Below are 27174 nucleotides of genomic sequence, written 5' to 3' on the forward strand. Positions count from 1 at the left end.
TGTCTTTGCAGTATTCTGCTTTATTCTTCCATCCAAGCTTAAAAAACGTACTTTGAAAATTACCAGGTTATAAGAAAGTGGCTTTGAAATACAAGCTAAGAGTGTTTTCCAAGATGAACTAGTCACGAATGTTAAGTTCTGAAAATAATTACTGAACAGCTGAGGACTTTTTTTGTGATTTTTTTTTTATCTGTATTTTCAATTAAAAAATTATCCACGTAAATCAACAGCCACTGATGATGAGATCTTCAACAAAATCTTCCATTCTGTTTAAAAATTCCTGACAAAATGTACATGCTGTGTTTGAAGGCCACCACTCAATCCAAGTGCTGGAGTCCAAAGGGTACTGGAATCTAAAAAGACAACAGAAAACGCACATTTACTCCTAAGATTTGGGGAGGGAATTGCCTAACAGGAAAAGCATTACAATATGAAATAGATTGGTTTGTGTTCATAATCCTGTTTTAAATTTACACATCTGAAAACACACTGGGTTATCATTGGTCAACTGATACTTTAAAAATAAATTATATATTACATGAGAATTATTACATACAAACACTCGCCACTTGACAACATACTTTAAGATTAAATCTTAACACATTCTGATGTTAAATTACTTACCTGAAACTGTAACCAATGCTTATCTTTAGGGCTTCTTTGCCCATGATCAAATACTGCTCTCCTGGGCTCAGTTCAACATCAGTACAGGTCTTCTTTTTAACAAAGGTAATTTCATTATTTTTTTCAGCAAAAGCATGCCCTGAAGTAGAATGTCAAAAATTAGAAAATTTCACAAAGAGAATTTTTAGTTACACGTGCATGAAATAGAAAACATTAACATGTTCTACAGCACAGTGTAGTCAAGTGAGCCATTTGACACTTGTTATAAAACAAGAAAATTTTATAATATAAAACATGTTTCCTGCAGAAGATTTTTTAAATTAAATGGAATGTTAAATATATCTAAACAACTCACAACTGTATTAATTGATTGTGGAATATGTTCAACTTGTTTTGTCACACAAGAGATGTTTAACTGATTACAGTTTAGGTTTGTTAACAACAGCTATAATAGATAAAAGCTGTTTAAAAACATTATACAGTGCCTTTCTTAGGGCATAAAAGAATGCTCAAGGGCTGTATTTCAGAGTAAGGTTTTCTACTTTCATGAAATGACTAGATTTGACTCTTGTTTTTTGTCAACTGCTTCATTGGTCTCAACAAGACAGATCTTGCTCTAAGTAAAATAGTTAAATGGATTAAAAATAGGACACAAACCTCTTTTATAGAGATCTAGAATAGTTGCAGAATACTTTACAAAATGACCTTCTTCACGACGAGACAAGATGTTCACTTTATAAACTGCAAAACAACACATAACAAAGTTTTTGTTATTCCTTTTTTTTTCCTGCAATATATTCTAAATGCCTTACAGATGCTCAGGTAGAGAATATAATGTCCCTTAACTTCTGGGAAAATCATGGCTACAGCTATACACTGCATGGTTCTCATCTGATGGCCTGCAACTTCCCCTGACCCCAAAGCTACACAGAATCATAGAATCATATAGATGGGAAAAGACCTTCAAGACCATTAAGTCCAACCGTCAGCCAGACCTACCAAGTTCCATTACTAAACCATGTCCCTTAGTGCCAAATCCATGTCTCTTCAGTACTTCCAGGGATGGGGACTCCACCACTTCCATAGGCAGTCCATTCCAGTGCTTGACCACCCTCCTTGTTAATAAATTCTTCCTAATATCCAATCTAAACCTCCCCTGGTGCAATAGGAAACTGCTTCCTCCTGTACTATGACTTGTTACTTGAGAAAAGAAACTGATATCCTCCTTGTTGCAACAGCCTTGTTGCTCTTCTCTGCGCAAGTTTGAGCAATTCAATATCCTTCTCCTAGAGAGGGGTCCAAAACTGAACACAGTATTCAAGATGCAGTCTTGCTACACAAAAGGGGACAATAGCTTCCCTAATCCTGCTGGCCACACTATTTCTGCTGGCTTACATTCAGTTGGTTGTTGACTAGCACCCCCAGGTCCTTTTCTGCTGGGCAACTTTCCAGCCACTCTTCCCCAAACCTATGCCACTGCACCAGGTTGTTTTGCTCCAACAGCAGGAATCCAGAACTTAGCTTTTTTTAATGTCATGCATCTGGACTTGGCCCGTCAATCTACATGATCATGTTAGAATGACACCAAGGGAAAAAACAGCAGAATTCATCAGACCAGGTTTCCTGGGTTAATAACCCTTGTTACATGAGTTTTCTTCAGCAAAGGGTATGGGCAGAACTTACTCATCTCTGTTCTGACATGTTACCTTCATACAGTGTATGCCTGCTGAATTTTGATCATTAAAGATCTAATTGGAACAAAATGTTCTGCAGCAGTAGTAAAGAAGTGACTGAGTAAGAGCATGAGAAATAGGTAAAGACAATTCAAATACTACCGTATGCAATATCATTCTGGCATGCAGCTTCTCTCCTGATATCAGCAGTTATTGACTGATCCAGTCTTCCTTGTATTCTACTACACTCAGCTACATTGAGAGGAGAAAAAAAAAAAAACAACAAAAAACAGCGTTAGGACAACGTCATTGCATGTCTTCAGATAAAACACGATGGATCTCTACCTGCTCGAATAATCTGCTGTAACTGAGAAACAGTGTAATTATGGGAGTGTATGGTGGAATAATGAATGCTGAAAAAAGAAAAAGTATCCTTACTTGCCTGAACTTAATCCAATTGGACAACCATGATTATAGTTCACACATTTATTTATTTTTTTTAATGTAAAATTTTAGAGGACAACAGCTGTGTTCTTACAAGGATTTTTCCTTGTGTTAATATGTTTTTGTCCAAAGCATTAAACTGCATTTTCCCACCAAATGAAATGGCAAAACATCTTAAAAAAAATTTACCTTCCATGCACTTGCATTCATTTCCTTCACACAACCTCACAAGTTTTTCATCTCCATATGGGTTATAAAATATAGTACATCTTTTATCTAGAAGATACAAAAAATTGTAATAAATAAATATAGAAAATTCAAGAAGTCAGCACTGAAACTTTGTGAGTCAGAAGTTACCTGAGCTTAAAGTAACAAGGATAATAAAGCTGTGGAAGAAGAAAAAATGTAGTCTTCAAGAAGGAATAAACATTTGAAAAGAACACACATGAATTTGAAGACATGGAATACATACCCGGTGCATGATACTCATATACAGTGAATGTAGCAGGATTTCGCATTCCAACATGGAAAAGCTCACTTATTCGGAACCCAACACAGAGGAAACTATCAGCTGGAACCTATTGGAAAGACACATGAATTAAGGAGTTCTATAAAGGAAACACAGTGATTCCGAAGAGTTAAAGTTGTTCTTAAAGTTATGAAAGGGGTAACATACAGAGTCTATCTGAATAACAACATGTCCATCTATTATCTCATAATCAGCTATCAGTTGATCCACTCCACTTGCAAGCTGTAGGGAAAACAAAAAAACAGAGAAAAAAAAATTATTCAACAGTTAAAGATTTTTGGATGATCATGAACATTTACTTATCACTAACTTTTACGTAATTCTGAGATTCAAAAAACTTATCTCAGTGTTGCTTCTTATAATGTTTAAACTATTTTTATTTTTTAAGGAAATTATCCTTTTTATCTTCATTGCATGAAAATAACAAAGAATTGCAAAGATAATTATCCTTAAAGGGATACTTGAGTCCACATTTAGTATCCTATTTAAATCCTGTAAGTATAAGTATAACTCGGGTTGCCTTTAACTGATATTGACATGTTGAACAACAATTACAATTGAACAGTCAATATCATAGTTCTGTCAAAAAAAGAGCAACACTTCAGTAAAAGAAATAAAGTTTTTTTAATTCTTACAGTATTTAAGTCTTCTATATTTGCTTCCAATCCACTAACCAAACCTATGTCCATCACAGCATGAGCAGACCCTGACTGTGGCTCTCTCGTGCTGGGCTTGTACCTAAAACAGATTAAAAATAAAAGTAGTTAAACATAACTGAAACAGAAAGTAAACTTCAATGTGTAATCCCAGAAAATCATGAGGAAAATTCTACCAACATTTAGAACATCATAATGAAGCAAAATATTCCAGATGAATCATTTCAGATTTTTGTCAATATCATGGATATGAACTTTTCTTAATACTTATGTTCTCGAAGAACCCAGATATAAATCAACAAAAAATACTCTCCCAAAAAAGTAACAATCAATCCCAATTCTGTTTACACACATGCATAAAAAGGAAGAAAAATGAAGAAAACAAGATCAGAAGACCAGATGCAATTATTAATAAGGGAGGACTAGCAAATAAAAACATTTCAATCTCTTAAAAAAATAAAAGAAATTGAATATAATGCTAATGCATAAGCAAATATAATGCTAATGTCAGCTAATGTAATATTAAAACAATAACTAAGAAAAAATGTAAGACCAAAAAGTCTTTGTAACATTCTTAGAGTACTGTCATTATGTATCTGTAGAGCCACAGTGCATTTCGTTTGCAGTGCTCCAGTTCCTTAACACATCAGCTGGGAATTCCACCTTTGTAAGTAGGAGTGTTGAAACTTAGGAAACTGAGGACATTTAGAACCAGCATTAAGTTTAAATGAAACCTTTAAAAGTAAAAGTTTGTTATTATTTCCACAGTAATTGAGACAAACTACCCAAGTAAAACCCCACCAGCTGTACTTACTTTGCACAAGCCTCTATGCGCCCAAGTGGCCCACCATCTTCTATTCTGTAACCTTGTCATACCAAGTAGAGTCAAATAAGTGATCTTAAAACTCCTCAGGAACAGCAACCCCAAAATTCTTGTAAAGTGTTTTCGTAATTGAAAGAGAATTTTTAAAATAATTTTGGTAGCAATTTTTCATAGGAACTCATTATGTACATGTAGCTACAAACAACACTAAAGTCTTATAATTCAGGTGAAATATCAGCTCTAATGCTTAGTATTATTTATCACACACTTATGTTATTAAAACTACTTCATGGCAAAAGCTCAGAATGAGTTTGTACACCCTGCTGTAACTGGACTACAACTTTCAGTACTTTGTAGAACTTACCTTCTAAGAACTTTTTCTTACCTCGTAGAACCCCAAACCACCCTTCTAGTCCTACTATATTTCTTTCTTCTGCTAGAATTTTGTATTCCTCACTGCCCCAATTGTAATAACCCTTCCATAAATGAGTAAAAATGTAACTAACAGAAATACATTAAAGATTAGTTCTATTCACAAAAAGACAATAGTTTCAAGAAGGCCTAAGAAGGCTTCTAGCAATTTCTTTTCCAGTTTTGCATTCCACTGAAAAAAGTAAGATATTTTTTTAGTTTCATTCTTAATAAAAAGCACATTGTTAAATAAGCTTTCCTTTTTTTTTTTTTTTTTCCCTGCAGTGATCTGGGTACTATTATTTAAAACCAGATTAACCCTTTACCATCATCTCGCTTTGGAACAATCTTCAATTCAAAGTTACATGACTCTTCAGAAGTACCGATTAGGTTGTATACTGTCCTCACCTACAAACATACAAATAAATTAGACAAAATAGAAACAGTAAACAATCCTCAAATATGGCAAAAAAAAAAAAAAAAAGTGAAAATTCAGAATTTTGAGTTAGAGGAATACAATACAAGTAAAAACAAACAGCATGCTTAGCATGTTTAGTTTTGATAAGACATAAAATTCTTGAGCAAAACTACACCACTCTTGCTGATTTTATTTCAAAGACTAAAAATTATCCTGATTATTTTTATGAACATAGATACTACTACATTAGAATATTTACATTTTAGAATACCTGTGTATACCTATACATTTTTAGAATACCTTACGAAAAAATCACTTTCTTTTTCAATGTTCACATTAACAAACCAGAGACACTACTAAAAAACAAAAAAGGTTCCATACTTACATTTACTGTAGCTATGCCAGTGCTGCTGCCAGTGCTTACATATATGTCGTCTTCCAAAGGTACCTAAAGGATTGATGTTAAATATAAATAGTTATAAGGTAATAAGAAAAATAATAATGACTGTGCTAACAAGAACGTAATTCAGATCTGATGATCTACTTGTCTTTCCTACCTCTTAAATACAATTAAGGCTACAAACAGCTTCTACAAAAAGATCATAGAAACAAGCAGAAATGCTAAATTTAAATGAATTACATATTAAAAAATGATTAAATGTAGCAGATAAGCAAATTTCTTAAACATTTGCTATGTCATTTTAATACCATTTTATTAAAAGAAAAAGCTACTTTAGTACTGATTTCAAAGGTCAAAGAACTATTTAACAGGTTACTGGGAATTTTGCTTTAACTTTTCAAAAGAGAAGCCATTCACTCACTGTCAAAGTTCTTCCCACAAAATTTTCTTCTGTCAGTTTAAATAGATGAAGATCTCCATAATTTTTGTATGCTACCTTAACACTCATGTCCAAATTAAGCCGTTTGACAAGAAGGGAATATTCAGTCAAGGCCTCAAGAGCATTAATAGTGTCCTGTCAGAAATCAATTATAAAGATTTACTTTCTAAAATTAAAAAGTAAACATTTTTTACAAAGTAATTCATTTTCTGCTACCTAAATGGGATGACAGTAACCATTACCAGATAAACAGCTTAGCAGCATCTCAGCAATACACTTAACACAGTTGTAAGATATTTACCAGCTTGCAAATTTCTATTTATAATGCATTTCTGAAAAAGAAGTCATAATTCCCAGAAAGAAAGAAAATCATAGTATCAGAGCAATTTGATACTAGTACCACAGAAAGGATGCTGAAATTGTCAAAGGTGTCATCTAATGATATTACCCTCATAAGGCTGCTTAGATTTTGGTATTTGAGGAATGGGAACAAAGTATTTTAAAGCTCACCTGTGTTGAATAAAATCCTCCACCATACCTTTGTTCTTCAGACAACCATTTGATGATTGGATTAGCATAGTTCTTGTCCCCTCTTAGCAGTGCAGTAAGCAATGCATATGCTGTAGTTTCAACCATTTGTGCAGTAACAGAATTGGGAGTGGGGTGGTCTAATGTTTTTAAACTATCTTTCCAAAAACGATAAATAGGAGGCTCGCCTACAAAAACACAAAACCCAGGCTTCAGGTTGCCTACTCAGGTCAAGGAGAAAAGGAGGAATTCTCTCTACATTTAACAGGAGATGAAGATATGCTTTTATGTTTATAAATCTGACATTTATTCTAGAAACCGATGATAAACAGACCTGATGCAAAGCATCTGAATCACATCCAAATAATTACTGGTCCTGAACAGTGACAGAGTGGCCAGATAAATAGAATACTGATTTTTTTTTTTTTTAATGTCAATTTCTACATGCAGGGCAAAACTTTTCTATTCTAGGAGAACAGACTGAGTCTCTTGCCTTTAACAAAAAGCACTAAAAATAAACAGCATTCGCAAGAGATTACAAAGTCCCTCATCAGCCAGTGAGAAATTAAGAGGAAACCCCCTCAAAAGCAAAAGTGAGGGCGCTGGCAGATACTGTGAGAAACTCCAGTCTGAGGTAAAGAAGAATGTAGTCACATCACAAGGATGAGCAGGCAGACAAAAATAACCCCCTACGGACACTTGCATAAAAAAGAAAGCAGACAGAACAAACATTGTGATACGCTGAGGAATGACAAATGTCTAACCAACTTGCACACTGCTTATGAAATTGCACTGCTGAAAAGCCAAAAGCAGGATTAAACCCTGCAAAAATACTAGGTAACACAAGACTAAAAATTCATATATGCCAGAGCAAGCACCATTGAAAATCATGATCCAAGTAGAAGCCCATTAGAGACTTTTTTTAAAAATGAAAGAACAGTCCACCTGAGAAACAACTACAATACGCACTTTGAGAGAACTTAATAAGCAATACCTATGACAGATGCCTCCTTCTTCAGTGCAGAGAACAACAATCGTGCAGACTGATGGTTCAAATCCACAAGAGCTAATGCATATGAAATTATTGCCATAGTAAAGGGGCTTTGTGCAGACTCTGCATTTTTCATTAAATAATCTCCTGCCTTATTTTTAGCATCATGGATTTTCTGAAAAGATGAACAGACTACAGCTTAGTAATAGACATAGTTTTAAAGAAACACAAAAAAGATAATATAGAGATATATAGTATTTTCTACAATATATCTTAAAACATACTGATCCATAATTTTGTTGTTCTTTTACCGATTTTGAAAGCAACTAAATCTAAAAAAAAAAGTGTTGATTTCTTTGAACAGATGTTAAAGAAGATGCAAGAAATTAGAATCCCAGCATATGACTGCTGGCAGAAATAAAAGCAGTATTTACCTGAGTAGGACATATCTTCATTGACTTTTCAATTCCGATAATAGAAAATGCTGTGAGATACAAAGATTTTTCTTTAGCTTCTCTAGGTAATGTACCCTATAAAATCAAATATAATCACATAAATAAATAGAAATAAGAGTTAATTTAGATAAATATAACTTTTTACAGTTTATGCAAGGAAACAAATAGAAATTCTGGCAAGAAATAATAATTCAACTCTTTTGAATGCAATAGGTTATTGAAAAAAAAAAAGAAAAAAAAAGACCAAAATATAAAAAGTTACTAGAAAGCTGGGCTATTAAATTGTAAAAATCAACCTACACTTTTTTTCTTTCTAAATATTGAGTGTCACACAGCTACTTTTACTGGCAAGACAGAAAAGTTTTAATACTGTGCTTTCTTTAAATGAGTTCAGAAAGAGGCAAATTTAGCAAAATTGTTTTGACTAGATTTTCTGGTTGAAATGCAGCCGTAAATACCTTGCACCTCCTGCGTCTTTATCTTTTACTGTACGTACACACACAAAATGTTTGGTTTTCATACCTGTAGTTTCACTGGTTGATAATCTGCAAATTCATTGAATGACCCATCTGGCATTTGACAGTTATCAATCAACCACAGAAGTGAATTACAAACAGAAATTTGATCAAGATTTATATATTGATTAACTTGTCCAAGAATTCTTAAAGCGAAAGCTGTCAACCTGCCAAAGAAATCAAACAGATTATATTTGTTTGATTATCAGATACTATCACATTGTTAGAGATTAGAAAAATATCCATTATTTATGTTTTAGGTGTGCTATCCACTCCCACAGTTCAAAGAATATAGCCAATGAATTTTAATTTTTAACAAACAGGCAATAATTAGCCATAAATAATTTTATAACTAGGACCAAATCCCATGGTTCAGAATATAAACTCATTACTCTATACATGTCCAAAATATTTTTTTCTTTCATCAGATCTTAAGGAAGATGCTTCTGAAGCATCTTACTTCTTTCTTTCTATAAGCCAGTTGCATTTGCTGTCATGAAAGGAAAGACAGTGACTATGTATTTTGCCTAATTCGCAATGGTAGACTTTATTTTCCATAGACAGTATTACCCCCTTTTGTTTGATATCTTTTAAGTATCATATTTCTGTGAACAAGGGGTATCACCTTTTTTCCTTTGCTCCTCCCTGTACCTAGCTTTCCTTCTTCAAACTTGGAGTGCAACCTTTGCTTGAGCAGGAAACCAAGCTCTACATAGTCCTTTTGTAAAATTCCAAGCCCAAAGAAGAGTTAGAAACTATCTCAGGTATGTCTACCTATGTATGGACCCCGAGGTCCAACTTGCTTGTAATGGTGTAAACTATGGACACACAAAAAATATATATCACAAGAAAACAAGAAATGAAAAGATACTATTCAGAGCTATAAGCATCATATAAATCTACCATTAAGCTCACTTGTCCTATATGAAAGCAAAGGGCTGAATGAAGCTTTTCCCGTTCATACTAATCAAAAGATTTTTTTAACTTACCATGTGCTAGCTTGCCCATTCTTCCACATGCTATATGAGAAGTCAGCATTTCTGTATGACAAAACACTTACAATTCCTAAGGGAATATTAGGCAGAAAGAAAGTTATGAGAAGAGATTTATATTAAAATTGTGTTTGCTTACTCAGATACACGATCTTTCTTATTCAGCAAAATTTATGCACTTCTACAGCTCTGAAGCAAGAGAAGCAGCTATATTTTTCTACCTTCTTTCATCTTCCTCCTCATTTCAGTTCTGGAAGTTAAGGTTTTGGAACCCAGTATGTGCCAGTTATCTGATGCTTCCAAGTAGTGAAACACATAAAAAAGAGGGGCAATACTCATGAGCTCTGCCTCTGCGCTGCCCTTTGGAAGATTAGTAAGAATACTAATACCACTAGGATTAAGGACTGTGGCAATCACTTCACCCATAAGATGTCCTGTGGAAATAAAAAAAAAAAAAAAAAAGATTTAAAAGAATGATAATGGAAGTGAATCCAAGGGCAGAATCTGATACTTATACATGTAAGCAGTTATTCTATATGAGGTATTTAAAATTTTACATAAAAAGGTGATCTACAAAGACTTTACTGAAAAGAAGAAGCTAGGAATAAACTCAGGCAAATGTAAACAAAGGATGTAAGACAGAACAAAGATACACAGAACATACATAGAGACACTGCATATGTACTAAGAGTAATAGACTAAAAGCTTCAGTTCAATTTACCTTTTACACTGACACTTCTATCAATTTTTGTTTTAGGGACCAGATTTAGTGGTATTTTATAACGAAATTCTTGGCGTCTCTTGACTGCACCTATAATTGAAAAGGTTCAATATTGAATATATAATATACTGCAAAATCTAATTCAATAGAGGATTTAGATGTAAAAGACATTTAAAGATTTCAACTATTGAGAAGTCAGCAACAACAACAAAAGAAACAACATGAAAACTACAACTATCCCCAAATGTACATACAAACAATATTGACTGTTGAAAAATTACAGATGCAAACACATTAATCTTTCTTTTGACATTAGTGTTAAGAGAAAATCTAATCTTGACCTAATTTTTCTTTTTTCAGAGTCACCTCTGGTTAAAGGAGAAAATATGCTACTTTCATTACTAAAGCAAATGCTAATCAATTTTCAAGCACACTGAGAAAAGCTTAGTATTATATTATTTTAAAAGATAAAAATGTTACTTTAAGAAAAAAAACACTTTTTTTTTTGAAAGACTAGCTATTCTGAGATGGATTTGTCAATGAAAGAACAATAAATCCTTGAAAGGGTCATATGAAGAATATGTCAAGAAGGAAAAGCACATTTTTCCATTTCCACAAATTTTTCACATTATGGAAAAACTGATCATCATAACTATGTGAATCAAGAAAATGAAAAAATAAAGAAAGAAGATGAAGGCATATATTCTCATACCATAAACACCCTGTGGATCCAAAGTGAAACCTGCATGAAGTTCTTTTTTAATGCCTTCTGGCTGTAATCATTAAGAGGAAAAAAGTAGAAAATTAAAACACTTTTGTTTAATCACATACATTAGCTGAAGCAACAGTTGGAAACCTTAGTATCTTTGCTGTCTACACCCTTCTGTGTAGCTGAGTTTAACTTTTGTAAACCAAAAACCTTGATGTTCTGCACCTATTCTATATTTAAGTTTGTAGTCTATCTCCCAAAATTTTTGAGAAAATTTAACAAAAGGTTTAAATAAAAGCTTTGGAAAGTAAAAAAATACCAAAAAAAGTATCTTTCAATGTAGTATGCTTAAGCACTTGAAAATTTGAACAAAGTGACTTAGAATACAATATCCTTCTTGCTTATTAAGTTAAATCTGTATGCATCGTCCTGACAATTTTTATATGCAAATACTTGGTCATGTATTTTTGCAGTGCATACAGTGAATTCAATGATACTACATGATATTTGCATGATAACATTAAAATAAATCAATATTCATATATTGATTTCATATATTTTGTACTTCTTGAGACTGAATCGATACGAAATTCAAAAACACTCTAAACATTTTAAATTTTTTTCTTACCATTACGCGTAATGTTTTAACTACAGTTTCACTGTTTCCGTCTGTCAGCAGTGTAAAGTTGATAGTGTGAAGACCTAATTCCAAAGGCAGTATTCTGAACATAAATGGCGATGAAGAACTGCTACCTAGATACTTAAGATTACAACCATGTATCCTTGATCCAGTAGTTGCAGAACCTCCGAAAGAACAGATTCCATCTCCAACTGCTATTTTAACACAGAACTGAAAAGTAGAAAGATTTTTAATGTTCACCTCCATGACAGGTACAGTACCAGAGAAATATTAAAGCCATTGAAATACTATCCTGAACTTTTTTTTTTTATTAAACCATAATACTTGTTTTCTGTTTACCATGAACAAGTGCTACGAGTGTTACTAACTGTGGAATTACTACTATTTGCATTAGAGACACACTAACAGATGTCCTTTTCAACATCCTGGAACCAAAAATACCTTTGCATACTTTTCAATAATTCTGTATTTCTGTTTAAATGCATTTCATTAAAAGTAGTCCATTTATGTAAAAACTCTAGACAAAGTAATCTGTCATTTCTGGAGCAAGTTATTCTAAAAATCCCATTAGTTACTTGACATTTTATCCTAACATTTGGAATAGAAAAGTGGATTTGAACTTCTGTGAGGCAATTTGCTATGTAAGAGCATGACAACACTGTAATCAGAATGGCTGGAAATTAAATGAGTAATGACTGGATTTTATCGTTACATAGTTATGCAGAGCATATATAACACCTCTTGAAGGATTGGAGAAATCTGATACCGCGATGTGTTTATATTAGATACTAGCAGAGGAAATGCTTATTCGGTTTATTTTGTCACTATTTCAACAGAACTCATGAAGGCCACAAATTACCTTAATTGAAGAAGCTCTGTGGTTATAAACTGATCCTTTTAACTCAATTTGTTCTCCTCGCACCACAGAATAAGGAACATAAACGTTAAGGAAGATGTCTTTTACAACTTGCACTTCCAATGGTGCAGTAACACATATACCTAAGAAAATCAAACACAAAAACACCCTTCTGATAAACCACATCCTTGCCACCTTTATTGATATCTTACCATTTTTCAAAATGTACTTTGAATTTGTCCAGCTTTTTCAAAAATGACCGGCTCTTGCTTCCTGTTCTTCTCATGTATGTTTTCATTTACAAACTCACTTTCACATACATTTCTTTTGCGTACTTGCTGACACAGCAGTCCTTTGGGCTTCAACCCCTTCCCAAAGCTAGAAGCAAACCTTCTGTCTGGACTACCGTATCTATCAGAAAATCTGTTTCTCCCTTTCCTCAAGTCCCTAAGCTATTGATAGCTGGACGCTACAGTTGTGCCAAGGAAGAGTCACTGACTATTTGTGATGTTATTCTTCCTTCGTCATCATGGGCCACTGTCAAATACAAGATACTATGTTAGACAGACCTTTGTCTTGTCCTGGCATTTTTATGTTCACTGCAAGAAAGGCAGTGATTATCGTTCCTTAAACTTTTTTAAACTTTAAACTTTTTTTTTTTTTAATTTTGATGTTTTCCTCTTTAATAACCAGAAAATGAACATTAAAGAACATATGTGGCAACTAAAATGAGAGTCTCTACAAAATCCAAACAGAAACGCTATGTAACTATTTGGCTAAAAGCTAGTTAGGTTGCAGTACCTACCTTTATCAGAAATGCCAACACCTTGCACTTCCCAGGTAGTCAGTGAATCAGGCAGAGTGATAGACAGAGACTTTGATCTGCAATTAGAAGTGTTATTCTTTTACATTTAACACATTCATACATTATTATTAGCCATTTGTTAACAACAGCTAATCAACATAAAAACTAGCTGCCCAGAGCAACTCCTGTATCTAAGACAGACTCAGACAGGACAAGAAATGGGAACATACTTAGGGAACAGAGGGGTTTTTTTTGATTAAGCTTGTTTTTATCTGACTTGAAAGAAGCTGGTGTTTAACAAAGTTCAAAGTGAAAGGAAAAGTGATTCAACAATGTGGGCACCAGACAGTATATCCTGCATTTAGAACAACATGACACGAAAAATGTGTTCATATAAAACTGCATTTTAGTACACATCTAGGGTATGACTAGTTACTCGGGTTATGTCAAAATTTTAGCATTACTTTCTATTAAACTGATGATTAAGTCAAATGTTAGTAATTTCTTTGAGAAAAGTAGTACCTAGAGGAAACTTGGTGAACTTCCCATAACCAGCTTTCAGGAAAATAGCTACGAACTTCTGCCTCATCCAGTTCCAAGATAGCCTCAAAATCTGTAGAAGATGCATAAATCAAGTAAACAAACAAACAAAGAAAACCCTTGCCAACAGCCTTCCACCAAAGGCCTGAAAATCATTGTATTTTCCTTTTGTGTTACTGTAACTCTATTTGCCTCAAGTTAGTTCTGATACAAGAAAAAATGATACGTGAATAACCTCATCAAAAGTTTATTTATTTATAATAAACTATTTATAAATGTGGATACCTGTCCAACATTCAAACAAACCTGTTAAATAGAGATTATAAGGAGAGAATGGGAGACAGAAGATTTCACACTCCCACTGATCTGTGCTGACGTGTTACCCATTGGCTGTTTTAGGCCTGGGCAAATGATTCCAGTTGAGCATTCAAGTTAGCATTACCTTCACAGGCAACAATATTCCATTTTGCATGGCTGCCTGTTCTAAACATGGATGAATAGAACACAGCTCTCCAGCACAGTCCTAACAATAAAGAATCGCTCTCCTACCTCTCTTTAGGGGTATACAACCAAGGTATATGGAGACTACAGTATCTGCTCGAATAACCCTCTCAGGTAATTGGAGAGAGTTACTAGATTAACAAAGCTATCACCTCTGTATTTATCCATAATCTATTAAAAATCTCCACACAACAGTCAAAGTTCTTGTACTTACGCATTCTTGCCAATATTAGCAGCTTATTAGGCTCTTCTTCCCGCAGTCTGTTGGCAAATTCACAGCAATCCCTGAATGCTGAAATGCACTTTTCATTACTCCGAATTCGCCGAGCTCTATCACTGCAAGTCTCACTGACTGGATATGCTTTTACACCAGCCATACAGCAGTTTTTAATTGCTGGATGTTTATATTTGGATGCTGAAATAACAACAACAACAAAAATCCCTTCCTTGAGATTATGCTTTTATTTTCAAATGCATTTTAACTTGTTATACTAAATGTGTTTTTAAAACTTGCAAAATTTCAATGAAGGTACAGATTCAAGATTGAGCATAAACATGTAAATGTTTAAATATTAGAGACACACACTTTATACTACAATACTGAATTTAAAATATAAATTAGAGGAGTTTTATTACACTAAGATCTAACGGACAGAAGGTCTTCTGTCAGGCTTGGTCACTGAAAGGTAGTCACTTGGAAAGACTACCATATGGTAGTACCGTGAGTTTTCAGAATATGTCCTTTCCGAGTAGGAAAAAGAAATCTTACAGATATGCTGTATTTTCAATGGGTACTTAATCTTATAGAATTCAAACTGAGCATATGGATGAGGAGCTTTATAAATGGGGTCCTCTAAATTATCATATTCCATATTTGTCCATCTCTCTACTACATTAAGTGGATAACAGCAATCAAAAGTACTATGCAAACTCTCAGATGATCAATTTCTAATAGACATGACCTTTTTCATAATTATATATTTTGAAATATTTTTTTTTATCACCTTCCTTGTCTATTCGCTCCTCGAAGTCAGACCGTTTGGTTCTTACAATTTCATTGCAAGTTTCATCTGTTAAAAATAAAAACAAACACAAAAACTATGAAAGACAGGAGTTTCTTGGTCATAACACAGCCCACTTCTGTCCAAAAAATCACATTCCAGATTTGGTAGAGATGTAAAATCTATTATTTGAATTACAAAAAAAAAAAAAAAAAAAAAAAAGAAAAGAAAAAAAATCTATAATTTAAATTACAGAAAATGACACACAAACTACAATGCTTTCCTCCCTCAAAATTGTATTTCTTAGTATATACATGCCCTACTAATTTTATTTGGTTCCAATATAATAACTGTGAGTCACAATAGAAAACTTCAAGAGAGAAAATCCACAGTTTCGTGTTTAAAACTAAGAAATATACCTGCTTCGTTTGAATCATCAGCATTTGCATTAGTTAAAAATGTAAGCCCAGCCATTCGGAATACATCAACATTATTCCGTCCTCCTCCAGCACCACATCCAAGGTCACTCTTTTCCAAATCTTGCATTACCTGAGGAATAGGCATATCATCAGCTAACTAAAAGGTGGGGAATATCATATATATCATATGACAGATAAGAGAATTATACATGCAGAAAGGCCAGTTTAGAAAATGTCTTCACAATACACTGAAGAGTACCATTTCACGATATTTGAACTAATTCAAGCACCAGAACCAACACAATCATGCCCTTGTAGCGCGTCTGAGCTAACAAGTTATGCAGAACAGAGGCAGAATGCTCCACTAACGTTTGTAACAGTTCTGATACTCCATCTAGCTTGTTGAAAACCAAATCAAGTATTTTTACCCAGCATTCAACAGTACTAGAAAACAGATTCAAATAATTCAAGGTTGGTGCAGAAGTATTCTCCTGTTCATCTTCTACCTATCTTGTATCTGACTGTTCTGAGGTATTAAAGAACTGCCACGTTTTATCACAGGAATGGAATTATCTCAGTGACAGATGATACGCATGTTTACTTACATACACACATATCTAGAATTCTACAAGGATTGAAAACCTCTATAATCCAATGAACATAATAGCATCTGCCATATTATTCTAACCGTATGCCCTAAAAAAAAACAGAACCTAAAAAGATTTTAGGAAGAACTACAAGGGAGAATGTAGTCTCTATGCCTCTCGGACCACAGAGCTCTCTCACACTGCAGCCTATTTTTGTCCAAGTCTGAAGATTTCTGTTGAGACAGTTCAGATTGGGCTTTAAAACCACCATTTACTTTTACTGGAAATCAAAACATAGCGAATGAATTATTTTTATAACTTAGAACCCACACATTTTATTTTGTGTTGAATTGCTCTTCTGTGTACTTTCAAGTTTATTGAAGGCAAAAACCGTAACAGCAATCTGAGTATGAATCTGAAACAAACAGCAACTTATTTTTCTTTTTTGGCTACGACTTAACTTTTTCCATTGCTCTCCTTCCTCTTCCAATAACTCCATATACTGCCTTGTCAATAGATGACAAAGCAACAAAGGAACTGAACTGTGTTTTCATGTAAAGCGATAAGACTTCTGCTGGTCTGTGTGTCTTTTTGCTTGGTAGCACCTTAATCTACAAATCAAAAACAAATGTTAGTTATTTTTAAAGTACACTGATCCAAAATAAATGCATCTGGAGGCGGACACTTTATTATGTTAAGGAACTGTTAAAGAGCTTGTGTAATACCAAGTTAAAACCTGACCATAAAATGAACGCACACCCACAAATTTCAGTGACTATTTTACTACTCACATCAAGACTATTCCCACACTTCTGTTCCACATTCAGCCAGACTGAATCAGCTACTAACTCAGCAGTTTCTTCTCCCATGACGATGTAGTAAACAATAAGACGTGCTGAAGGAACCATTTCTTGGGTTATCTGAAAACTTAGGTGTTCATATTCCAAATCTTTAATTCTTTTCTGAGTTCCAAAGCTTACTATCTTCCCTTTTGACGTGATCTATAGTAGAAAGATGATGGAGAATAAAGAAGTCAAATTTTATATTACATGTCTCACACATGTAAAAGTTATTTTGCATTTAGATATAATCCACCACACACAGAAATGCATTTGGGACTGGTGTGTCTAGTTCGAGGGAGGGTAGCTCCCTCTCTGTAAAAAGAACTGCTGTCTCTGTGCATCTTTGTCTTCCTTAGATGATTCAGCTCCTGAAACACCTCTCAGATTGGCACTACTTCTTAACTCCAGTCTACATTGGGTGAGAATTCAAAACAATACAGCCTTAATATATGATTTAAACATGAGACTGGTAACAAATTATAACTATAGAACGGACACATTTTATAGGCAAAGGCAGAGTACATGTTCTGAACAGTTTTCTGAGCAGCACGTATTCTGTGTTGGTGACAGATCCTGACTGCTGATGTTCTTCATTAAGGATCATATCTCAATTCAAGATTTCATGTGGAAACATCAGTTACTTACCAAATAGCTGTAGTGATGTATTTTATGAATATACCGACTATGTGGATATACATTAATATTGATGAAATCCCCTACTTGAAGTACTTTGTGGTTTGAAGCCCAGTCAATGTATAGATAACTCCGACTTAATGATGAATAAGCTCTTGCCTCATAGGTTTTGGTTGCTTGGTTTTCATCTGAAAGATGTGGATCAACAGTTTTTATCTGTAAAGATAATAACATGTCCAAAAATTTTTGTAGCAAAGGAGGAAACAAAAGCTGCATGTCCTGACTTCTGAATAGTTTAAGTATGAAGTTACACTTCAGAAAATAAACAATCACGGTAAGAAAATAAGCCAACTCAAGACTTTCCTGTTTTCTTTAATAAAAAAAATTATAAATACCAAGTCAAATTAAAATGGCGGTATAGAAGCATGTCCATAAAAAAGTAGATCAGAAAAGGTCAATAATACATGTATGTCTTCCTATCTAACAAGAGAATCACTCTCAGAGATTTGTTCTCTCGTAATTCATTCAGGTGTTTTATTTAACAACTATTATTAAATAAATATATGACAAATTGGGATATTTTGTTTCAGAATACATGCAAATACAATTTAATATAGAAGTAATGTTTCATTATAGCACTTATGTTTCATAACTGATTGTTGGGAACAATCTCAAAGTTTATAAACTAATAACTTTTAAGAGCAAAGTCTTACCACAGGTGCTGTACACTGGCAAAAGTACAGAATTAAATCTTCTAAGAAATAAGTTAATGGGAGAATTTAACTCACTTGAAACTCCAGTAGCGTGCTATCAGATGGGATATTAATAACAAATAAAGCAGTTCCATCATTGATGCTTGTTATTCTTCTCCCAGATTCTGAACCCTCTGATATCAACTCAGTCTCATCCATTTGTTCAGTGAATGATTTTGCAGTGAGAGTTACAGGGATGTTTCCAACAGAGTGATCTACTGTATCTTTCACCTGCACCTATTCATTAGAAGAGAGAACATTTCTTATATGAACAACATTTTTCAAGCAGAAAACAAGCTGCTAACCTTCTACAGTAGCAAATGAAAAAAAAAAAAAAAGTAAACAGTCAAAGGAAATGAAAAGTGTGTTAAGACCTACAGATATTTACAAAACAGTAAGGCTTCTGCATTATGGATTTTACGTTGTAACGTGCAACAATACTTCTTTTAACTAACCTTTACGAAGAATGGAAGTCCAGGCTTTATAAAGAGAGGAGTAGCAATCAAGTTCAATTTGTAAGGAGATACAACGTATCTGACTCCAGTGTATTCTACTTCACCACTGAGGCCACCTAAAAAATATGCCGCTTTTAATAAGCACATCCTAGGGCACATGCCTTCAAAGGGCAGCACAATCTGTCTCTGATGGTGAAGTCCTTTCACCTAAAAATTAAACACTTAGCACTGTGAAAACAAATAGCAATAAAAAAAAAGTTTAACCCCATTTTTACACTGATGGACAGGCTGTTTTTTATAAGCTTCGGGCTGAAGGATTCCTGAGTACCAAAGAAAGTCTGATACTAACAAAGTTAGCTGTATAATTTTTTTTTGTTCTGTGTACATTTGCAGATGTGTTTGAAGAAATCACTTGAAAGCAACTTACCCGTAGATTCCATCACTGATGCTGCAATATATAAATATGACCCATCCAATTCTTCTAGACTTTGAAATCCTAAGTAACTCACTTCTTTCTTACTGTTAAAACTGATTTCAGCAACACCATTTTCAAGCTGGAAATTAAATAAAAAGTATTCCTTTACAGTCAATAACTTAGAAATAAGATATGGTAATCTATGAGTAAATTCTTCTCAGCATGTTTCTGCTCTGACTGTTTTAGGGGAAATCAAAGATGGAGACGTTTTAATGTAGAATTTCATGATTAAGAATTCTTTTTTACCTATGGGTTGATTAATTTATTACCAATTAATCAACCCATAGTACATGCTATGAAATCTGCATGCAGACCAAACAAGAGGTAGGTGATTCCTAGATGATCTTTAAGGTCCCTTCCAACCCAAACCATTCTATGATTCTACGAATAACACAGATATATCCCTGCTCATTCAGGGAAGATAATGTCTTTTATCATTCTGCAATGAATAAAACAAAAAGACCAGACTAGGTAAGGGAAGGGGAACTGGTGGAGAACAGTCTCCCCATAACATATTGATATAATTTTGATTTGTCTGTCTCCAATCCTGATTTGGTATTATTACATTGATCCTATGTTTGATTTCTTTTTGTTTATTCTATAAATAGATAGCAAAAATGTTGTTTCACAGAAACTTCAAACACAGTTTACTCAAGGCAGCAATTGAATGAGACTGAAGTTCCATTCTGTCTGAGACACTGCCTCTGAGTTTCATTGTAAAGTAACTTTCTATGCCCCTGGTGACAGGATTACAAAGGTAAAGTTGACACTCAATAGCTGTCGATGCAAATGGAGTTGGAAGATATTCTCCCCAACTTAAATGGAATTAGATCAGTCCTGAACTAAGCAATTTAGGCTTGCTTTTTCTTACCCTAGTTACATGCATTGCACGAGGCATCATTCTTTTTCCAGTTCCTTCAATTATTCCAAAACGAAGAAAAACATCAGCACTTGGAAGCCTTTTATTATAAAAATAGCTGAGAATAAAACAATGATAGAAATGTTTTTAAGATCGTAACGGCTGCAACAAAGCATTCATTTTTGAGGAGAGTCATTTCCTAAGCAAGAAATAGAAAACAAATGCCTATGTAGCTTTACAAACACTTCTGTTGAAAAATAATCACTGTGAGAATTTTAAAAAGGTTCACCTAGCTCTCTCACGTAGCAGAAATGATTGTGATGATAGGGCTCCTTGAGAAAGAGGAAGCTTCTCAACACAGGACAATCATTCTTAAGGTAAAGTTGTGGCACACATCTAGAAATCAAAGCCTCATTTCCTTACCTAGCTTTCACAGCAATCCTGAAGTTCTCAAATTTATCAGAACTAATAAAGTTACGTTCTGGCTGTATGACGATGGAAAAGCTTGGCAGCGCTGAAAAAAATTAGTAGAAAATGAAGCCACTTTGATGCGTTTTTAAACATCAAACTACAGATACTCACAAATATGTCATCATATATCTTATCCTGATATGAGACATTAGCTTGAACTGATATTGCCACTTGGCACTATACTGCATCCCATTGCTGTATTAAGTAGGCCAATGTTACTTCAAGCATTTCTGTGTTTTGTTCCTCTGTGTTGTATAGCTGCCCTACATGAATTTCATGCAAAAAAGGCATGTAAAATGAAGATTCACGTGTACATGAACACCTTACCATATTCCTTAACTTCAAATTTTGCAACAGCAGAGGTTATGAAATCCTTTTTGTACTTGGCTTCAATCTTCCAAATTCCATACCTACAGTATCAACAATCAAACGTTATTTTTTAAAATGAAAATTATTATTAAAAGTGAAAATATTAATATTAATATTAATATCAATAATTAGAAAAGTCAGGCACTGAGTTTTTTTGCACGTGTACAATACCTCTTTGAGAAGATTCTGCTACTCTGATATTTTGAATAAAATTACTTGAAACTTATTTTGAAGGATTGATACATATTTGAAAAGAATATACCATTATTTATGTTCTGACTACTGTCAGAATTTTTTGTCATACAGTTATAACAAGCAGAGACATATTTGGAAGACCGCAAATGTAACTGGAGTCATTAAAGCACTATTTGCTGCCATCTTCCACTTGCCAATTATCACCCCTGAGATTAGACAAATGCCTATTTGTGGCTCTCCAGCTCTGTTTCAGTGTAGTCAGCACGATTATTGGGCATCACCTATCTGATTTACTATAACCTGGATGATTTTTTCCTGCAACTAGAGGCACTCAAAAGGCATTTGTTTCATTTCAAGTTGCTTTCCTTAAGCCCACAAAACGTCTAGGTGCAGATCATATTTAACTGCGTCTGTCTTCCTGTTTTACCATTCAAAGAAACTTCATAGAATCATACGATGGCTCGAGTTGGAAGGGACTTTTAAACATCATTTGTTCCAATCACCCTGTCATGGGCAGGGAACACCTTTACTAGCGCAGGTTGCTTAAGGTCCCATTCAGCTTGACCTTGAATGCTTCCAGGGCATCCGCAAATTTTCTGGGCTACCTATTCCAGTATCTAACCCACCTTACAATAAAGAATTTCTTCTAATCTAAATCTACTCCCTTTCAGTTTAAAACTGTTACTTCCTATCCTATCACTAGGTGCTGGTAAAGAGCCTCTTCCCATCTTTCTTGTAGGCCAGTTTTATGTATTAGAAGGCTCCTGAGTCCTCCCTTCTCTAGGCTAAAACAAACAAACCTCTCTCAGCCTTTCTCCATAGGAGGGGTGCTCCAGCTCTCTGATAATCTTTGTAGCCCTCCACTAAGGTACAGTAAATTTGTCAGAAAACATTTTTTCAGGTGCCTGCTAAGCATCCTTCTGCCAACTCAGTGTATCTTCAGCACCCTCTCAAGACTAAAGGGAAAACTGTAGAGGCACATATACTGTATGTTGGTGTTACTGGAAAAATATTGTTGTTTTGTATGAGTATATGTATGAAATACACTTCCCTTCATTGAAATCTATGTTTTTGACAGTGTTTCTATTTCTACAATAGAAAATTTTATTTTATTTTTAAATTGAGCATGACAAACCCACCACCAACTGCTCTCTTATCTCAGTTTTATCACCAGTATCTTCACTTATTGCATCTCCTCACTTTCTCTCATTACAGTGAGAATATTCCATATATTTGGAAATACAGGCAGTAAGCTTCCCATTTTGCTTTAGGAGACAAATGTTCATTTGGAAGTTAGCTAAAAAGAACACTTTGTCACGAGTTCTTCATCTATACCATTGTTACAGATTATGTGAAATGATACTAATCTCCAAGTTTTAAGTCGGGGCACTCTGTGTATCAGCAACAGACACTCTGATAGTCTTTTGAGAAAAGAAAAGGCAGTATTATGCTAATAATTCTCAACGAGTATTAATTATACCTACTTAGGATTAGGAGGAATTTTGAAGTCAGGAAAAGAAACTATTCCAGTAAAGTCTTTTTCTTCTATGATATCCACTTTTACTCCATCGGGATCCTTTGAAAAATAACAGTAAAGAAACAGCAGTTAGATCAGTCTTATTGAAAGAAAAATCTTCATTTGGGGATTTTAGTGGGCCCCTGCCCACAATGTACACTTCTAAGAGTTTTGCCAATTTCACAGCACCAAAATGCAATTTTTTTTAAAAGAAATGCAGGTTCTGAAATTCTGATAAAACATTTTACTGTGTTTCCAACAATTAAAAGTTGTTACTTCACAATACTTAATGTTGCTAGGTTACTGTAATAACAATAACTATCATTACGGCTAAAAAAAAAACGTAGCACAGGAGCTACTGATTTTTTCTATCCTAAAAGAAATAAAGAACAATAAAAAAACAATATATTATCAAAATTTTCTCACAAATCCTTTCCCTAGATATTAAGGTTAAAAAAAGATCTAAGTGTCCAGTCTGTTTTAGATCTTTTAAAAGATGTCTGGCCATCTGCAAAAATATTTATCTAACAGTTTTATTATTGCAAAAATATTTATCTGACAATGTTATTATATATCTATTGCAATGCTGATTTACTATATAACGAGGTTTATTGCTTTTGTGACCCACAAAATATTAAAATTAAATTCAGTAACAACATACCACAAAAGTTAGGACAGTTTCTCGACGAGCTGGCTGCAGATCTTCATTGAGAGAGTAAACTCTGACTTTCACTGTAAGAAACATTACAATAGATCTCAAAGTCATGCTGTTATCAATATTAAAAAACAAAAACAACCTTTTTCACTACTAATTTCTTTAGTACGTATAGAATGACTTTGAGCTTTTGTAAGTATGCTATCCAAACAATATTTATTCATGCCAGCAACAGCAGATCCAGCACCAACACTATTTTATCTTTTTTTTTGCACTCAAATCACAACGCGAGACTATTTTTTACCATCAAAATACCAATATATCACTTCTGTAGTAAATCAGCTCAACCTACACAAAACCAATGATTCAGTCATCACTATTTCTTGACATTTTTTTTAATACGTATTCCCTGTACAATTTCTCCACTGTTTGTGCCACAGATTAATCATGTAAGGTGTAGAGGGCAGGGACTCAGAGGAGAGGATACCAGGAGAAATGATTCATTTCTACAGTATGATCAAATATTTCAAAATATTCTCTTGATGATTAAGAACATAAATAGTGACTGATGGTAACACACTATGAACAAGAGCTTAAACTACATTTAAATCCTCATTCCCTGTCAATATCATCAGCTCGTAAAAACTAAGTGAAAACTAAGAGAAATAAACATTATTTACCTGACTGATCGGGAGTATAAACTGGTTTGTCTGTGTGAATAAAAAGAAAGCCATTCTCATAGGAAACAGGAATTTTTTTCAATCTGGTAAAATGTGGGGAAACAGCTTCCAAATACACGTACTTGACTGAATCCTCTGTCCTTGCTAAATCTGCTGGTTGAAGCTGGGGGAGATGACATACTGTTAAAGAATATTAGAATAGTTTTCAAGTATTTTTTCTACAGCATTTCTTGTTGAGAATAGGTTCTGAATAGCAATTAATATTCTGTTGTTAATTATTATTAAACAAAAACATCCACAGGAGGGGATTATTCTTGCTTACATCATTGATAACAGTCGGAAATATTAAACTACAAAGAAGTATTTTTAATTTTGTATTTATTTCAAGAACTGAAATAGCAAAGTTAAAACACAAGTTACGAAGTTATGACATTATAATTTACCAGACTTCCATTTATATAAACAGCGAATCTCAGCCACACCAACGTTGCTGTTATGGTCGATAGTTTGGTGAAATAGCTTGAGTTTCAGTTTCAGTTGCCAGTTTGGCTTACTCTGAACACTCATTTGAGGTATCTTGTCCACACTGAACGCTTCTCCATCCCTTCCTTTTTCTTTTTGGAATGTTATGCAAACAAGATAATGTTTCTAAAATAATATGATCTTACGTTTAGCTTTGACATCACTCCTTTACACTCATTTTATCCAATATATTTTCAATTTCAGACAAACTAAAATGAAATAAACTACACGCAGCAAACTGACAAGTCAGGGCCCGAGGCTTTTCCATCCAGTTTAAGCAAACGTAAGCTTACCACAATCTTGTTTTTCTAACAATAATGACTAAATGCAACAATAAAAACATGACAATAAAAGTCCAAATTCCTTACAGTTAAAGTTACAGCATCTTGGAATTTGTTGTCTGGAGTTAAAGAAATGCGGCCAGACGAGTAAGAAACAAGCTTATCTGGAAAGCTTCTTAAGGCAACGTTGACTGCAAATTCCTTCTCATAACCAAAAGCTTGAACCACAACTTTCTCAGATGTCCCAACTCGGAAAACCTTTGATGCTGTAAGGACATAGCTGTATACAAAACATGAAATAATCAAAGGGTATTGGAACTATACTTTCATATTTCTTACTTCCGTTTCTACCTCATTTACGTAGACACTGATAAAGCAAATGAGCTAAAGACCAGGTGAAGTTATTCTAATACAGTAGTTAAAAACAGCATAGCCCCAGTTAGAATCATTTTGATGAAAACTGTAATGTAATGTAACCAAATAACAGCTTAGGCAATATTTATGGATTCGATTCTGCAGACACAGAAAAGCGTGCCTACTATGACAGGAGATTTATGCAAAAATGATTACTTATTTTGCCAAATGAACACCTGAAATGCTAATGCTTCAAGTAGCATACTTGTATAGTTTTCCCAGCAGCAACATTCTTATTGAAATGAACGGGCAACTTACAATAAAGATAAATGTGAGTAAATTTTTGCAGGATTACCCTAATTTCTTCATTGCTGTATAAACTGAAGTATGCATTTTTCCACAAAACCACAAACCAGGCTTTAATACCTGAACACATAATATACCTCATGTAAATACACATACGTGAAGTGCTGCTGCACATTCAATATACGTGCACCTTTTTCTGAAATGGTAACAGCACTTAGATCGATTGCTATAAATAAGAGCTTTTATGAAACCCACAGCATAGTATGTCTTCAGGCACTATAGAAAAGGTATCAAGCGCCAAACTTTACTTAACTTTTTTGCATATTTATCTTTTCGTTATGTCCAGAATTTATGGAACATAACGAGTTGATTCTACCTCTTTCTTTGGCAGCAAATTGCGTAATTCCAGGAGCGGCAGTCCTTTTTCTAAGGTTAGTCCACATACATTAGTAAGAATTTTGCTTGTGAAGACACATCAGTTTGAGTAGTGTCTTCTGCACCGGCTCTACTGAAGTCCTGTATCTATTCACTTAAAATAGCGGTCAATTATAAAGTATCATTTCCAGTAAATACTAATTTGTTTTACTTACGTTTTATCTTGACTAAAAGCTGTTCCAGAAAATAACAAAACAAGACAAAATATTAAAATAGCCATAGCATCACACAAAACACACCAACAATGCTAACAAATCTGGATTCAACCCTATCTGGCTTCTGCTGTAGATGAACAGAAATACCACCAATACGTATCACCCACAGTTAATAATTAATTGCAGATCTTGTTTTACTAAAATGTTATTGCCCCTTCCAAATTCTTTAACTCACAAAGAATCCGAAACAGCTAAACTTAGGATTTCTTTTTCTTTTTCTTTTTTTTTTTTTTTTAATATATGGAGCAATTCTGTCAATCCTAACATTCTCCCTGTTAGACAGCCACAAAAAAAAAAAAATAATAGAGAAAGCAAAACAAAACCACGAAAAATCAGATTCAGCTAGCCCTTCAGAAAATATTTTTTATTTAAATCCATGATATGATTTTAAATTTGCTTCTGAAGAAAAAAGCATTTCAATTACGTTGACCTAACTGTCCTGATATTTTTAGATCAGGTTTCCTTTTTATTTTTGTTTTGTT

The 27174-nt window shown here is 33.9% G+C and overlaps 1 protein-coding gene across 1 annotated transcript; it reads right to left on the reverse strand.

Moving 5' to 3' along the window:
* Nucleotides 1–26791, reverse strand: C5 (complement C5). Its single transcript, XM_027470662.3, has 41 exons — nucleotides 26633–26791; nucleotides 25470–25662; nucleotides 24580–24742; nucleotides 23906–23976; nucleotides 23213–23304; nucleotides 21492–21574; nucleotides 21117–21207; nucleotides 20706–20811; nucleotides 19787–19913; nucleotides 19360–19475; nucleotides 18941–19141; nucleotides 18165–18368; nucleotides 17469–17678; nucleotides 17139–17288; nucleotides 16091–16220; nucleotides 15675–15740; nucleotides 14885–15085; nucleotides 14152–14242; nucleotides 13630–13706; nucleotides 12828–12967; nucleotides 11957–12178; nucleotides 11332–11392; nucleotides 10620–10709; nucleotides 10120–10332; nucleotides 9896–9971; nucleotides 8914–9073; nucleotides 8371–8466; nucleotides 7940–8111; nucleotides 6928–7133; nucleotides 6400–6552; nucleotides 5964–6026; nucleotides 5487–5568; nucleotides 4741–4792; nucleotides 3906–4008; nucleotides 3418–3492; nucleotides 3214–3319; nucleotides 2931–3017; nucleotides 2460–2549; nucleotides 1282–1365; nucleotides 625–763; nucleotides 1–353 (listed from the first exon to the last, which is right to left on the reverse strand). Exons 1-41 carry the CDS (start codon nucleotides 26695–26697, stop codon nucleotides 224–226), a joined length of 5037 nt encoding a protein of 1678 aa, XP_027326463.3. The 5' UTR covers nucleotides 26698–26791; the 3' UTR covers nucleotides 1–223.
* Between the last annotated feature and the right edge of the window lie 383 nt (nucleotides 26792–27174).

Source organism: Anas platyrhynchos, chromosome 18 (assembly GCF_047663525.1).
Source record: "Anas platyrhynchos isolate ZD024472 breed Pekin duck chromosome 18, IASCAAS_PekinDuck_T2T, whole genome shotgun sequence".
Classification (NCBI taxonomy): domain Eukaryota; kingdom Metazoa; phylum Chordata; class Aves; order Anseriformes; family Anatidae; genus Anas; species Anas platyrhynchos.

What these genes read in the sequence shown, in the direction of transcription:
- C5 (XM_027470662.3), bottom strand. Translation starts at nt 26,697, where the DNA reads ATGGCTATTTTAATATTTTGTCTTGTTTTGTTATTTTCTGGAACAGCT. An exon ending in TGTTCCAAAGCGAGATGATG is followed by an intron (nt 4,793 to 5,486) that starts GTAAAGGGTTAA and finishes TGGTATGACAAG; the next exon opens with GTTACAGAATAGAAGATGGT. An exon ending in AGCATTGGTTACAGTTTCAG is followed by an intron (nt 354 to 624) that starts GTAAGTAATTTA and finishes TTGTCTTTTTAG; the next exon opens with ATTCCAGTACCCTTTGGACT.